Source organism: Cnephaeus nilssonii, assembly GCF_951640355.1.
Source record: "Cnephaeus nilssonii genome assembly, chromosome: 6".
Taxonomy (NCBI): domain Eukaryota; kingdom Metazoa; phylum Chordata; class Mammalia; order Chiroptera; family Vespertilionidae; genus Cnephaeus; species Cnephaeus nilssonii.
This window is the reverse complement of record NC_137077.1, coordinates 63,780,089-63,792,692: the sequence shown is the minus strand read 5'-3', so window position 1 is coordinate 63,792,692 and position 12,604 is coordinate 63,780,089. Positions and strand designations below refer to the sequence as shown.

The window sequence follows — 12,604 nt, the reverse complement described above, 5'->3', positions numbered from 1 at the left end:
AACTAATGAAAGGTATGCATGTTCTCTCCAGAAACACACACAAAATATGTTTATCAGGAGGTTTAAGTACTCTGGGTAAAGGAAACCTTTCTCAAAGGTATTGATGAGCTGGCACAATAAGAGCACCCCTTTATCTTATCAAAGGGAATAAAGAAACATGATTATTCTCATTCAAAACGTGAAGAACCACCACCACAACAGGTTTCCCTCCCTTTGAAAAGTATTCACAAAGTAATGTTACTTCTGTCTTAAGGCCAGTTTTTAATAAAAGTGTTATCTATACTCTCATTCAATAAATTCTTTTTTTCCTTTTCATTGAATTTATTGGGGTGACACTGGTTAACAAAATTATACAGGTTTCAGGTGCACAATTCCACAATATATCATCTGTTCACTATATTGTGTGTTCACCAGCAAGTCTCCTTCCATTACCATTTATTTCCTCTACTAGAGGCCCGGTACACGAAATTCGTGCACTTGAGAAGGGCGGTCCCCTCAGGCTGGCCTGCACACTCTCACAGTCTGGGAGCCCTCAGGGGATGTCTGACTGACGGCTTAAGCCCGCTCTCCACGGATGTCAGTTGGACATCCTTAGTGCTGCCGCAGAGGCAGGAGAGGCTCCTGCCACTGCCGCTGCACTCGCCAGCCATGAGCCCAGCTTCCTGCGTTGAGCATCTGCCCTCTGGTAGTCAGTGCGTGTCATAGCAACCAGTCGTTCCACCATTCAGTCCATTTGCATATGAGCCTTTTATTATATAGGATACCATCCTCCACCTCCCCTCAACCCCTACCCTCAGCAATCACCACTGTTGTCCGTCAGTGTCCCTGAGTTTTCTTTTTCTCAATCCCCCCAACGCTCTTGTCTCTTTATGGCATGATAGGCTTTTAACACTGAATACTACTCTATTGTCTGGATGTACCACAGTTGATTTATCCATTCACCTACTGCAGGGGTGGGGAATGTCCAGCCTGCTATGGACCGTATAAGGCCCGTGAAAGTATTTGGTCTGGCCTTACCAAGGCGACTGCAGGTGGGAATCAAAATTCAATAAATCTAGGAGTTTTCATAGCAGCATAAATTTATATTAAGTGAATTTATATTAAGTGAATGATGTTATAAACATCCAATTAGCCCTTGGCAGAAAAAAGGTTCCCTATCCCTAACATCCTGAATGGCATCTTGGTTGATTCCAAATTAAGCCAATCCTATATAATAAAACCCTAAAATGCAAATGGACCAAACAGCGGAACGACCAGTCACTATGACGAGCACTGACCACCAGGGGGCAGATGCTCAACACAGGAGCTGCCCCCTAGTGGTCAGTGCGCTCCCACAGGGGGAGCGCCGCTCAGCCAGAAGCTGGGCTCACAGCTGGCAAGCACAGCAGTGGTGGCGGGAGCCTCTCCCACCTCCATGGTAGCGCTGAGGGGTCCCAATCTGTGAGAGGGCTCAGGCCAGGCTCAGGTGATGCCCCCCCAAGTGCACGAATGTCATGCACCGGGCCTCTACTTATGAATAAAGCTGCTACAAACATCTATATCCAGGTTTTTGTGTAAATATAAATTTGTAACTTATTTGAGTAAATACCAGAGTATGAACGTTGGATCGTATGCTAACAGTATGCTTAGATTTGTAAGAAACTGTCTTCTAAAGTGACTGTACCATTTTGCATTCCCACTATCAATGAATGAGAGTTCCTGCTGCTTCACATCCTTGCCATCATCTGGTAGTTGTTAGCATTTTGGATTCTTGCCATACCAATAGTACTGTGCCATCTAATTGTTTTAATTTGCAATTTCCTAGTGACATCTAATGGTGGATATCTTTCGATACGCTATTTGCCACCTGTATATGTTCTCTGGTGAGGTGTCTATTAACATGTTTTGTCTATTTTTTAATTGGATTGCTCATTTTCTTATTATTGCATTTTAAGAGTTCTTTATATATTTTATTTTATTATTTTCTTTTTGTTAATCATCACCTGAGGATATTTTTTCCATTGATTTTCAGATAGAGTGGAAGGGAGAGGGAGACACACACAGAGAGAAACATCAATGTGAGAAAAACACATTGACTGGTTGCCAGGGATCGAGCCTGCAACTAAAGTACGTGCCTTTGACCAGAATCGAACCTATGTCCCTTCGCTGATTGCTCTGTCCACTGAGCCAAACTAGCTAGGGCTAAGAGTTCTTTCTTTATTTTAGATTTTCCTTTCTTGAAGCAACAGAATCCTTTTGTCTCCAAAATAAATTGTATATGGACCCTCAGTATGTAAAAAGCAGAGCTACTTGGGCTGATGTGCCAACTATGCCACCCCTGCCGTGGTATACCTAAGACATCTCCTTTAAATACCATATAGAAATACACAAGCTGATGCTGTTCAAAAAACAAAAATACAAAACAAAAACTAGCATACTGAAGTTTGACCAACAATGGAGTGAATTAACATACCTGAACACTACAAATGTTTTCATATTCTTCTACAAGGTCAAAAACTGTAGTTGAAGAGTGCTTCAAAAAAGACTGCAGGAAATCAGAAAACATACTCATGGATGCTAGAACACATTAAAAAGAAAAGGAATAAAAAAAACATTAAATGACATACTTCTAGGTAATTGTTTGAAAACTTAAAAACATAGCTATGAGTCTTTTTTTATTGCAATATGTTTTAAAAAATTATAATTGTGGTAAAATACACATAAAATTTACCATCATAACCATTTTTAAGTGTATAGTTCAGTGGCACTAAGTTCATTCACACTGATGTGCTACTATCATCACCACCCATTCACAGAACTCTTTTCATCTTGTAAAACTAAAAAACTCAGAATAGTCAAAACAACCCTAACAAAGAAGAACAAAGCTGGAGGCATCACACTTCCTGATTTCAAACTATTCTACAAGGCTAGAGTAATCAAAACAGTATGGTACTGGCATAAAAACAGACACACAGACCAATGGAACAGAATAGACTCCAGAAATAAACTCCCACATATATAATCAACTAATATTTGACAAAGGAGCCAAGAATACTCAATGGGAAAAGAACAGTCTTTTCAATAAATGGTATTGGGAAAACTGGATATCCACATGCAGAAAAATAATATTGGACCCCTATTCTACACCACTCATACAAATGATTAAAAATAAATTAAAGATTTAAACATAAGACCTGAAAACGTACAACTTCTGGAAAAAAATATAGAGAAAAAGCTTCTTGTCATTAGTCTTGGAAGTAATTTTTTGGGTATGACACCAAAAGCACAAGCAACAAAAGCAAAAATCAAGTGAGACTATATCAAACTAAAAAGTTCTGCACAAAAAAAAAAAAAAAAAAAAAAGTTCTGCACAACAGAAGAAACAATCCTATATAATAAAGAGGTAATATGCAAATTAACCCTCACACCCTTACAAGATGGCTGCCTACGACCAGTCGGCAGTGGGGGTTAGTGAGGGACAACCAAACAACTGGACAAGCAGGCTGCATGGGGTGACCAGGCCTGCAGAGGGGTTAGTGAGGAACGACCAAACAACTGAACAGCAGGCTGTGTGGGGCGACCAGGCTGGCAGGGGGACCGTGAGGGGCAACCAGACCAGAATGGCGGGCAGTAAGAGACAACCAGGCCGGCAGGGGGGGCAGTTAGGGGCGACCAGGCCGGCAGACGGGGGCAGTTGGGAGCAAGCAGGCCGGCAGGGGGCACAGTAAGGGGTGACCATGTCGGCGGGGGGCAAGAAGGGGGCAGTTGAGGGCAACCTGGCCATCAGCGGGGGACAGTTAGGGGCGATCAGGCTGGCACGCAGAGACACTTAGGGGCGACCAGGCAGGCAGGCAGGCAGGCAGGCAGGTGAGTGATTAGGAGCCAGTGGTCCAAGATTGTGAGAGGGATGGCCAATGTCCTGGGGATCGGGCCTAAACTGGCAGTCGGACATCCCCCAAGGGGACCTGGATTGGAGAGGGTGCAGGCTGGGCTGAGGGACCGCTCCCCCGCCCCCATACACGAATTTCATGCACCGGGCCTCTAGTTAATAAAATAAAAAGGCAACCTATGGAGTGGAATAAAATAGTTATGAACCATATACCTAATAAGAAGTTAATCTCCAAAAATATATAGCATTTGCATGCTGGCTTATGATGATAAAATTGCAAAGAACTTATAGGATAATGTGTAGATACAGAGACACTAAAAGCAAAAATTTTCCCCAAAAGGGAATGGTAATAACTAACCTAAAACTAGAAAGGTCTCACCCTAACCGGTTTGGCTCAGTGGATAGAGCGTTGGCCTGCAGACTGAAAGGTCCCAGGTTCGATTCCGGTCAAGGGCATGTACCTTGTTTAAGGGCACATCCCCAGTAGGAGGTGTGTAGGAGGCAGCTGATTGGTGTTTCTCTCTCATCAATGTTTCTAACTCTCTATCCTTCTCCCTTCCTCTCTGTAAAAAATCAATAATATATATTAAAAAAAACACACAACACAAAACTAGAAAGGTCTCAATACTATTTGAAAAAACATCAACATCCAGGTAAAAGCAAGACATGTCAGCAGTGTTAGATAAAACTAAACCTAAAGAAAAAGAGAAGCTCTTTCAACAGTACAAATAAGAAAAGAATAAAAATATCAGAAAACTGTCTACTAATAAGCTAACAGGCTGCTCTTTATGCTGAAGGATAAAATGGCAAGATGCTGCTCCAACTGAGAACTAAGGTGAAGTTCTCAAACTTCTAGAGCTACTACATCAATTGGCTTAGCCATTATCAGAGCCAATTAGCTCAACAAAAAAAGTATTTAATGATGACATTCAGGAACAGGAGGGAATAGCTTTCTTGACCTTAGTAAAGTGACAAGCTACCCACTGTTAAAAACAAAGCTCAAAGCCATTTACCAGCTTCTCCAGGATCATCCTCACGTAACATCACAGCACTGAGAGTTACGTCCTCTGTTACACCATGGGGCTCTATGTTTGTGAAGAGCCCTGAACGCTGTGCTGAAAATGCAGCGGTCCAATTACTGTCGTCCAGATTAGTTACCTTATAAAAAAGGAAGATATAAAAAAGGAATGGAGTTATTGTCATTGAGTGAATAAAGACATTAATACTGTTACGTTTTTTAAAACATTATGTATATTTTCCATTTTCAAAAGATAGCCATGGGGGCTATTTTGTTAAGGAAAGTGTGGCTTTTTAAAATTGCTTTCTTCTTTGTACTACTCTGGCTTAAGAAAAAAAAAAAAAAAAAGCCAATAGAGACTACATCTTGTAATATTTAAGCTAATATAAGTAAGTAAGTAAGGAATTCCTACCGCTCTAAGTTCACATTAATTTTTCACTTTGGGGAAATTGTACTGGACAAATGACCCAGCTTCTTCAACAAATAAATGGTAATTTTAAAAAAAGATGAGCGAGATGCCCAGCCAGCATGGCTCAGTGGTTGAGCGTCGACCTATGAATCAGGAGGTCAAGGTTCAATTCCCAGTCAGAGCACATGCCTGGGTTGCTGGCTCAGTTCCCAGTGTGGGGTGTGCAGGAGGCAGCCGTTCAATGATTCTCTCTCATCATTGATGTTTCTATCTCTTTCTCCCTGTCCCTTCCTCTCTGAAACAAACAAAAAAAAAAATGAGGGAGAAACTTAAGAGATTTAAAAGACATATCAAGCAAATGCAATATGGTGAACTTGTTTGGTTCCTAATTTGAACCAAACAACTTAAAAAAAAATTGACACAACTGAGTAAATGTGAACACTTAATGAATATATAATAAAAATATAAAGTAGATATGTGAAATGATAAAGGAATTAGTCTCTATATGTTTGGGGGAGGTTTAAATATTAGAGATACTGTAGGTTTAGTTCCAGACTACTACAATACAGTAAGTCACATAAATTTTGGGGTTTCTCAGTATATATAAATCATGTTTACACTATACCATAGTCTATTAAGTGTTCAATAGCAGTATGTCTAAAAAATAATGCACATACCTTAACAAAAAATACTTTATTGCTAAAAAATGCTAATCATCATCTGTGCTTTCAGTGAGTCATAATTTTTTGCTGGTGGAGGGTCTTGCCTTCAATTTGTAAAAAAAAATGCAGTATCTGTGAAGCACAATACAATGATGTATGACCTGTATGTACTGTGCTTATGTTACAGAAAGTGTCCCTCTGTCTCAAAGGTATGTACTGAAGTATTTATGAATGAAATTCCCAGTCAGGTCACAACACCCTTTCAGTGCACAGGACAATGGTTATGAAATTTGAGAGTTGTAAAGTAATATAGGGGAAATGTCATGGGTATAGATGAAACAAGATCAGCCATATATTGTTAACTGTTGAAACTGAGGAATGAGCACATGGGGGCTTATGCTACTACTACTAGTGACCCGGTGTACGAAATTTGTGCACATTAAAAAGGAATTAATTAGAGGAAATATTTTAATATTGCTATTTGCCCTTTCTCTATAATAGAAGTGTCAGAGATGAAAGAAAATTAGTAAAATGTATATGAAAATCTTCCTCCTGTCAGTCTAGGGCACACCCCGGGACCCAGAGTCAAGTCCCCGCCCACCCGCATGCACCTCAAAATCACGTGAGATCCAGACCCAGCCAACCCCACCCCCATTAAGCCCTGCTGGGTGGGGGGCGCAGCCTCAGGTCCCCTGCCCTGGCCCAGTGCCAGGCAACCTCAGGTCCCTGCTGATTGCTCATTAAGGCTCATTAAAGGAATTTGGCCTCTGCTATGGGCGCAGCCATCTTGTGTTACAGGATCCCCACCTCTGCTGTGGGTGCAACCATCTTGTTATGGTGTGACGATCAATTTGCATATTCCCTCTTTATTTAATAGGAGGATTCTATTTTTGGATATATTTTAAAAGATCCATAATAAAGTTGTTTTTTTAATCCTCGCCTCAGGACATTTCCATTGATTTTTAGAGAGAGAGAAACACCAATGTGAGAGAAAAACATCTACTGATTGCCTCCTGCACTCACCTGGACCGGGATTGAGATTGAACCCGAGACCTTTCAGTGTACAGGATGATGCTCCTACCAACTGAGTCACACTGGCCATGTCCATAAAAAAGTTTTTAAAAATTCACCTTTATTTAAAATCCAGGCATAAGCAACAATGAAACTATACCTTTAAATCAGTCTCCCAAGGAAAATGCTAAAGATGGGTGGTGAAACCCTATATATTCATGAGATAGTAACTATGGGCTGAGGAGAACGCAGTTTTAGTTATTAGAGACTGATTAATAGTTCACTCCCTTCTGGGTATTTATCATCATTAGTGTAAAGATAAGTGAAATCTTACACAGCAATGACATTTTGCATTCAGAAAAATAGTTTGCTCCGCAATGAAATCTTGGTAAGCAGATATATGGTAAAATTAATGTAGAAATTTTACTTCCTTCAGGCAACCTACATACACAAGGCCACCTCTTATAGCCAATATTACAACTGGCAAAACAAATCAAGAAAATACGTTTAACTGCACAATAATTCCTAAACATTTTATAATAATCAATACACACCTTATTCTACCCTTGCCTTTAAGAGAGTAACAATTTTACTATTAATATTGCAGCTCTGAAGCCAGTAAATAATAAAAGTCATCTTTTGCTTAAATACAGAGGCAATCAATTCACTCATGTTTTTTTTTAAATCCTCACCTGAGGAAATGCTTAGAGAGAGGAAGGGGGGCAGGCGGGGAAACATTGACATGAGAGAAAAACATCTACTGGCTGCCCCCCAACCCCTGAATGTGCCCCAACTGGGGATCAAACACACAACCCAGGTATGTGCCCTCACTGTGAATCAACCAGCAACCTTTTGGTGCACAAGACGATGCTCAACCAACTGAGACACTCCATCTGGGTCACAACAAGCTAAATCTTGCCAAAATAAACCAGTTTCATAAGCAGAGTAAATTGTTCAAAGACCAGATCATTGTTACACTCTATAAATCCACAAGACTATAATAAACATTTTAAAGATCAAGTTAACCTTCTAAGTCAAAGACAGGTTTAACAAGCAAAACTGCTCTTCAGAAAACACCAAATTTAGACAATTTCAAGTGTATGTAAAATTTGTGCCTTTTTAATAAGCACAGAGCCAAATACAGAAGAATTGTTTTTATCTCGTTTTTGGAATTAAATGTGCCTACTAAGTCCTCTACTCTCCCAACAAAACTCTTCTGTTTTTATCTTTCTTCCTAGTGAGATACAATTCTTTCTTTTTCTGTAGTATTTTAAACTAGGACAAGTCATTCCATATCACAGTTTATATGACATTTCTTCTGCTATTTTAAATACTGTACCATAGTGATTCCTAAAGAGCATCATATCATATTTTTAATGAAAGGGAGAAAATTTCAGTCTTATTTTTCAACATACCATAGATAGATTTCCCAATAACCCTGAAGACTGTGTAAACCGGGGAGACCTCCCTCCCGTTCCAAGAATGCAGGAAACATCTGGCTGCCTGAGAAAGCTTCGGTTTGGTGGAGTAACTACAAACAAGAAGTTAGTAAAAAGAATCCAGAGTGCATAAGCATTGATCATGAAAACAGAACAAGCAAACAAACAATAAAGAACAAATAATATTCAGTTTTCAATTACTTCAATTATAACCAAATAAATACTTTACATATTCATTTCCATATGAAGAATTTAACTTATTTTGGTAATATTGAGCCCATCAAGAAAAATTTTACTGCAAACAGAGATGCTTTCATTATAGCATAACTGAGCAATAAAAAAGAACACTAATGAGTCAATGGATTCTTCATATACTAATTTTATAAAATAGCACACTGAAGAGGCAGTACAGTGTAGAGGGCATGACCTTTGGATTAAGCAGATCATTATTTGAATTTTGGTTCTATTACTTACATACTTACTTGGCTATGTTATCAGCATTAATTAACTTCTCCAAGTCTCACTTTCAGTTGTGGCAAAATAGAAATAATACCTACATCATAGTTATTGTGTATTTATGTAAAACAGAGTTACAAATAGCAACTGCAATCATTATTTGTTCTTAATTATTGATATTTCAACCAAATATAATTTATGTGTATCATAAGTGTTAGCTACTACTACTACCACTACAATTAAATACTTTATAAGCAGAAAATCTTACAAGGCGGTCGAAATGAGCTGGGAGTTCGAGGGGTAACCTGGTTTCTTGGAGTGGTATTGGCAAAATTTTCATCTTGGGATGCCCGAACTATAGGAAGTTAAGAAAAATTTTCCATGTACAAAATACACCATTAAAGTTAGAATTAACCATGTTTACACTATACAAAATACATGAATACATTTTTCAAGGACAAGGGATTTATGTCTATCATGTTTTCTACGCAAAGAGTAAATAATTCTCTCTACCATTTAAGTTCTCAGATATCAGTCTTAGATTATTGCACACTGAACTAAGAGTTCTTAGTCACATTTCAAATTAAAAAAAAAGATATCTAATCTCAGCAGAAGCTAACCACAATATGACAGTTAGCAGTAAAATGGAATATCCTTATTTTCAGGGAGACATAAATCTTAATATCACTGAATTTCAGCATATTTACCAAATAACATATCTGAGGAGTCAAAAAACTAATTTCTGCAGCATTTTATTATTACAGCTAGTGTTTAATACCTCTCATGATAAGAAAATTCTATATCCTGATCCCAAACATGCTGCAATTTTTATAATGATACTTAAAATGCAAAGGATACTTAAAACTCTTTTTTGAGCACTCTGTTTCCGTGCAGTCCGCGTCACCTCTGCCTCCCGGATCACAGGGGATGGCATCTCTCCAAAGCCACTCCTAAAACAGCATAATCAAGCTCATGTGAATGAAATGAGAATGTAGCATTTGCACAGAACTTTATCATCACGATTGGAGCCAAGGATCTTGAGTCAGTCAAGGTATACAAATCATCGCAGTAGCTACGTCTTTGCTTTTTGTTGTTGTTAATTCTCACCTGAGGATATATTTTTCCCCCACTGATTTTTAGAGAGTGGAAGGGAGGAAGGGAGCGGGAAGAGAGAAACACTGATGTGTGAAAGACACATTGATTGGTTGCCTCCCACACATGCCCCAACCGGGGCCAGGGATTGAACCTGCAACCGAGGTAGGTGCCCTTGACTGGAACTGAACCCATGATCCTCCGGTGCACAAGGACTGAACCTGCAACCAAGGGAATTGACCCCTTCGGAGCACAGGCCAACGCTCTAACCACTCAGCAATCTTGGCCAGGGCTCATCTTTGCTCTTTTTGTTGACAATGCCCTTCCAGTTCTAAATCCTGCTCATCCCTCAAAGTCCTGCTTAAATGTTACCTGCACAGACTTCTTGGCTTTCTAGCACGCAGTACATTTTCTCCTTTGCAATTATTTCAACACTTGGAATGAGCTTTTCCTTCACTTAAAACCTTCAGATAACTACTGCTGGCTTACAGAAGAATCAAGTCCAAATTTCCTCCCATGGTTTTTACAATCTGACCCCAGCTGACCAATTTCAACCTTATATTCGGCCACAAACATCACCCCCATACAAACATAAACATGTGACCATTTAGCTACATAAAGCATGCACTTTCATATCCACACACCGTTGTACATGCTTCTTTTACAGAGGTGGCCCCTTGGTCTACCTGGTGCACACTTAAACTCACCAAACAGCCTCCAGGAGTCTGGAGACTCCCACATCCAGGTGGCAACTTGGTTCTTCTATTAATAGCTTCCTAACTTTGACCACGTTTCTTAACCTCTTTTAGTCCAGTGTTATCTATGAGAAGAGGATCATAGCATCTCTCCTCACAGGGCTGTTATGAAAATTACATTAGCTAATAACATATTTGAAGTGTTTAAGGCACTCAACCTTGGGCTACTATTATTATTCAGAGACCCACTAGAAGGTTACCTCCATTGAGAGGCCTTCACGATACCGCCCGTGACAGGGAGACTTAACTGCGGCATTTCTTTTCCCACAGAGAAGAAATGAAACTGCTTGTACTGCTTGGTTGTCTCCTCCACTACAGACCTAATTCCCCGAAGGCCAAAACCTTGAACAACATCTTTGTCAAGGCGGCTAGCTTAGTGTCAGGGCCAGAGGAAAACTCAAGTCAATCACTATCTGATGCTGAAACTTGTAATCTGAAAGTCTGAGATGAGATTCCTAGTTCGGTTATTGAGTGGCTTTGCGATCTCGGGCCGGCCATTGGGCATCCCGCACGCAGGGCCACCGTCTACCCCGCCCACCCAGGAGCCGAAAAGTGCTCGGCAAAGGCGCAGCACAGACGGCAGAGCCGCCGCGCGATTAGCTTTCTCCGCATCCCTCTCCCACCCAAGCGGGCCTTCCTCCATCAGCGGCAGTCCCCCAGCCCGGGAAAGAGTCCTAGGGGGTCAGCCCGGGCCCTGCTTGGTTTCGTTCCGCCAACAAGCAGGAGGGACGAGCCTCCGAGCTCAAGCCGTCACCACCAGAACTGACCTGTCCATGGATACAGCCTTCTCAGCCAGAACCTTGTTAATTGTATTTCAGCTCAGCTACCGCGTTTCAGCCTTCCCGCTCTCCGGAAGCAAACCCTTCGACCCGGAAGAATGTTCTGGCTGTGTCGCCTCGGAGAAGAGAGAGGGCCGGGGGGGGCGGGGCAGAAACGACTGCGAGCTCGGAGGCAACTTCCGCCTACAGGCTCAGGCCGGATCTGCGCAGGCGCGAAGGTGTGTCCGTGGGGGCGGGGCTAGCCGGACGGGGGGCGGAGCTAGTCACGCAGGGGCGGAGCCTGGGGCAGGGTTGAGCGCGCTGCGGGGCGGCCACTTGGCCTGACTGGCGTTTGTGGGCGTGATGGAGGCGCCTGGTTATCCTACTGGGAAATTTGACTTACACGGATAGCTTAGAAAAAAACGTGAAGTCTTTTCCTGGTATTTCCTGCGCGAGAGAGCCTGGAGTTGGACTACAGACGTGCAGGCTCTGCCCTACACCTCGGGGATCTCTGTCTATCACTTTGTTTGAACTGTAGTGTAAACCCCTACAGTTTTTGAAATTGTTTTTCATAATGGCTGCTTGTTCTTTACTTGGTATGTCTCCCTATGAAGGAGGAAAGGCTTACCTGCCTTAAAAAGCATAAAAGTACTTCAAAGAGCAACGTAGGTAAGCGTGGTGTGTCCTGGCCCCAGGGAAGCAGCGGAAGGGTCGTAGGTATTGACGTTCCGCTCCCATCCCGGTAAGGCCGTTCCGGAGAGGCCTCTTGGGACCTGTGCCCGCAGAGACCCTGAGCGCTCTGAAAACAAGGCCGGCGCGGCCCCCTGCAACCGCCCATTCTCCTCCGTGGAGTGGAGATAAGGCCTTTACGTTAGAGGTCTTCTGAGGGTTAAAAACGAGATGTCAAATGCACGCTGCACACAGTCGTCATCGAAATGGTCATTTTCTTCTCCGCTCTCCTTCCCAGCTCCTCCTTTTCCTGTACAAAAAGTGCACTTCTTCTCTTTTGCCAAGTGAATTGTGACCCTCACGATTTTTGTCAGTGTCATGGCAAGTTTACTCGAAGTGTGAGCCAGGGGTTCAGGTTCTTGCCATGGTTTTCCTGGCATGCAATTCCGGTGTGTTTTATTCGTATA

The 12,604-nt window shown here is 41.6% G+C and overlaps 1 protein-coding gene across 1 annotated transcript in view; it reads right to left on the bottom strand.

Annotated features, from left to right (window-relative positions):
- The window catches only part of NUP107 (nucleoporin 107), a 46,221-nt gene extending 34,609 nt beyond the window's left edge, over positions 1-11,612 (bottom strand). Inside the window, exons 1-6 of the mRNA XM_079774376.1 lie at positions 11,478-11,612; positions 9,722-9,813; positions 9,132-9,218; positions 8,384-8,499; positions 4,882-5,026; positions 2,453-2,556 (exon numbers count right to left, since the gene is read on the bottom strand). Coding sequence (XP_079630502.1) covers positions 2,453-2,556; positions 4,882-5,026; positions 8,384-8,499; positions 9,132-9,218; positions 9,722-9,813; positions 11,478-11,485 — 552 coding nt within the window. The 5' untranslated portion in view covers positions 11,486-11,612. The remainder of the gene's footprint in view (positions 1-2,452; positions 2,557-4,881; positions 5,027-8,383; positions 8,500-9,131; positions 9,219-9,721; positions 9,814-11,477) is intronic.
- Between the last annotated feature and the right edge of the window lie 992 nt (positions 11,613-12,604).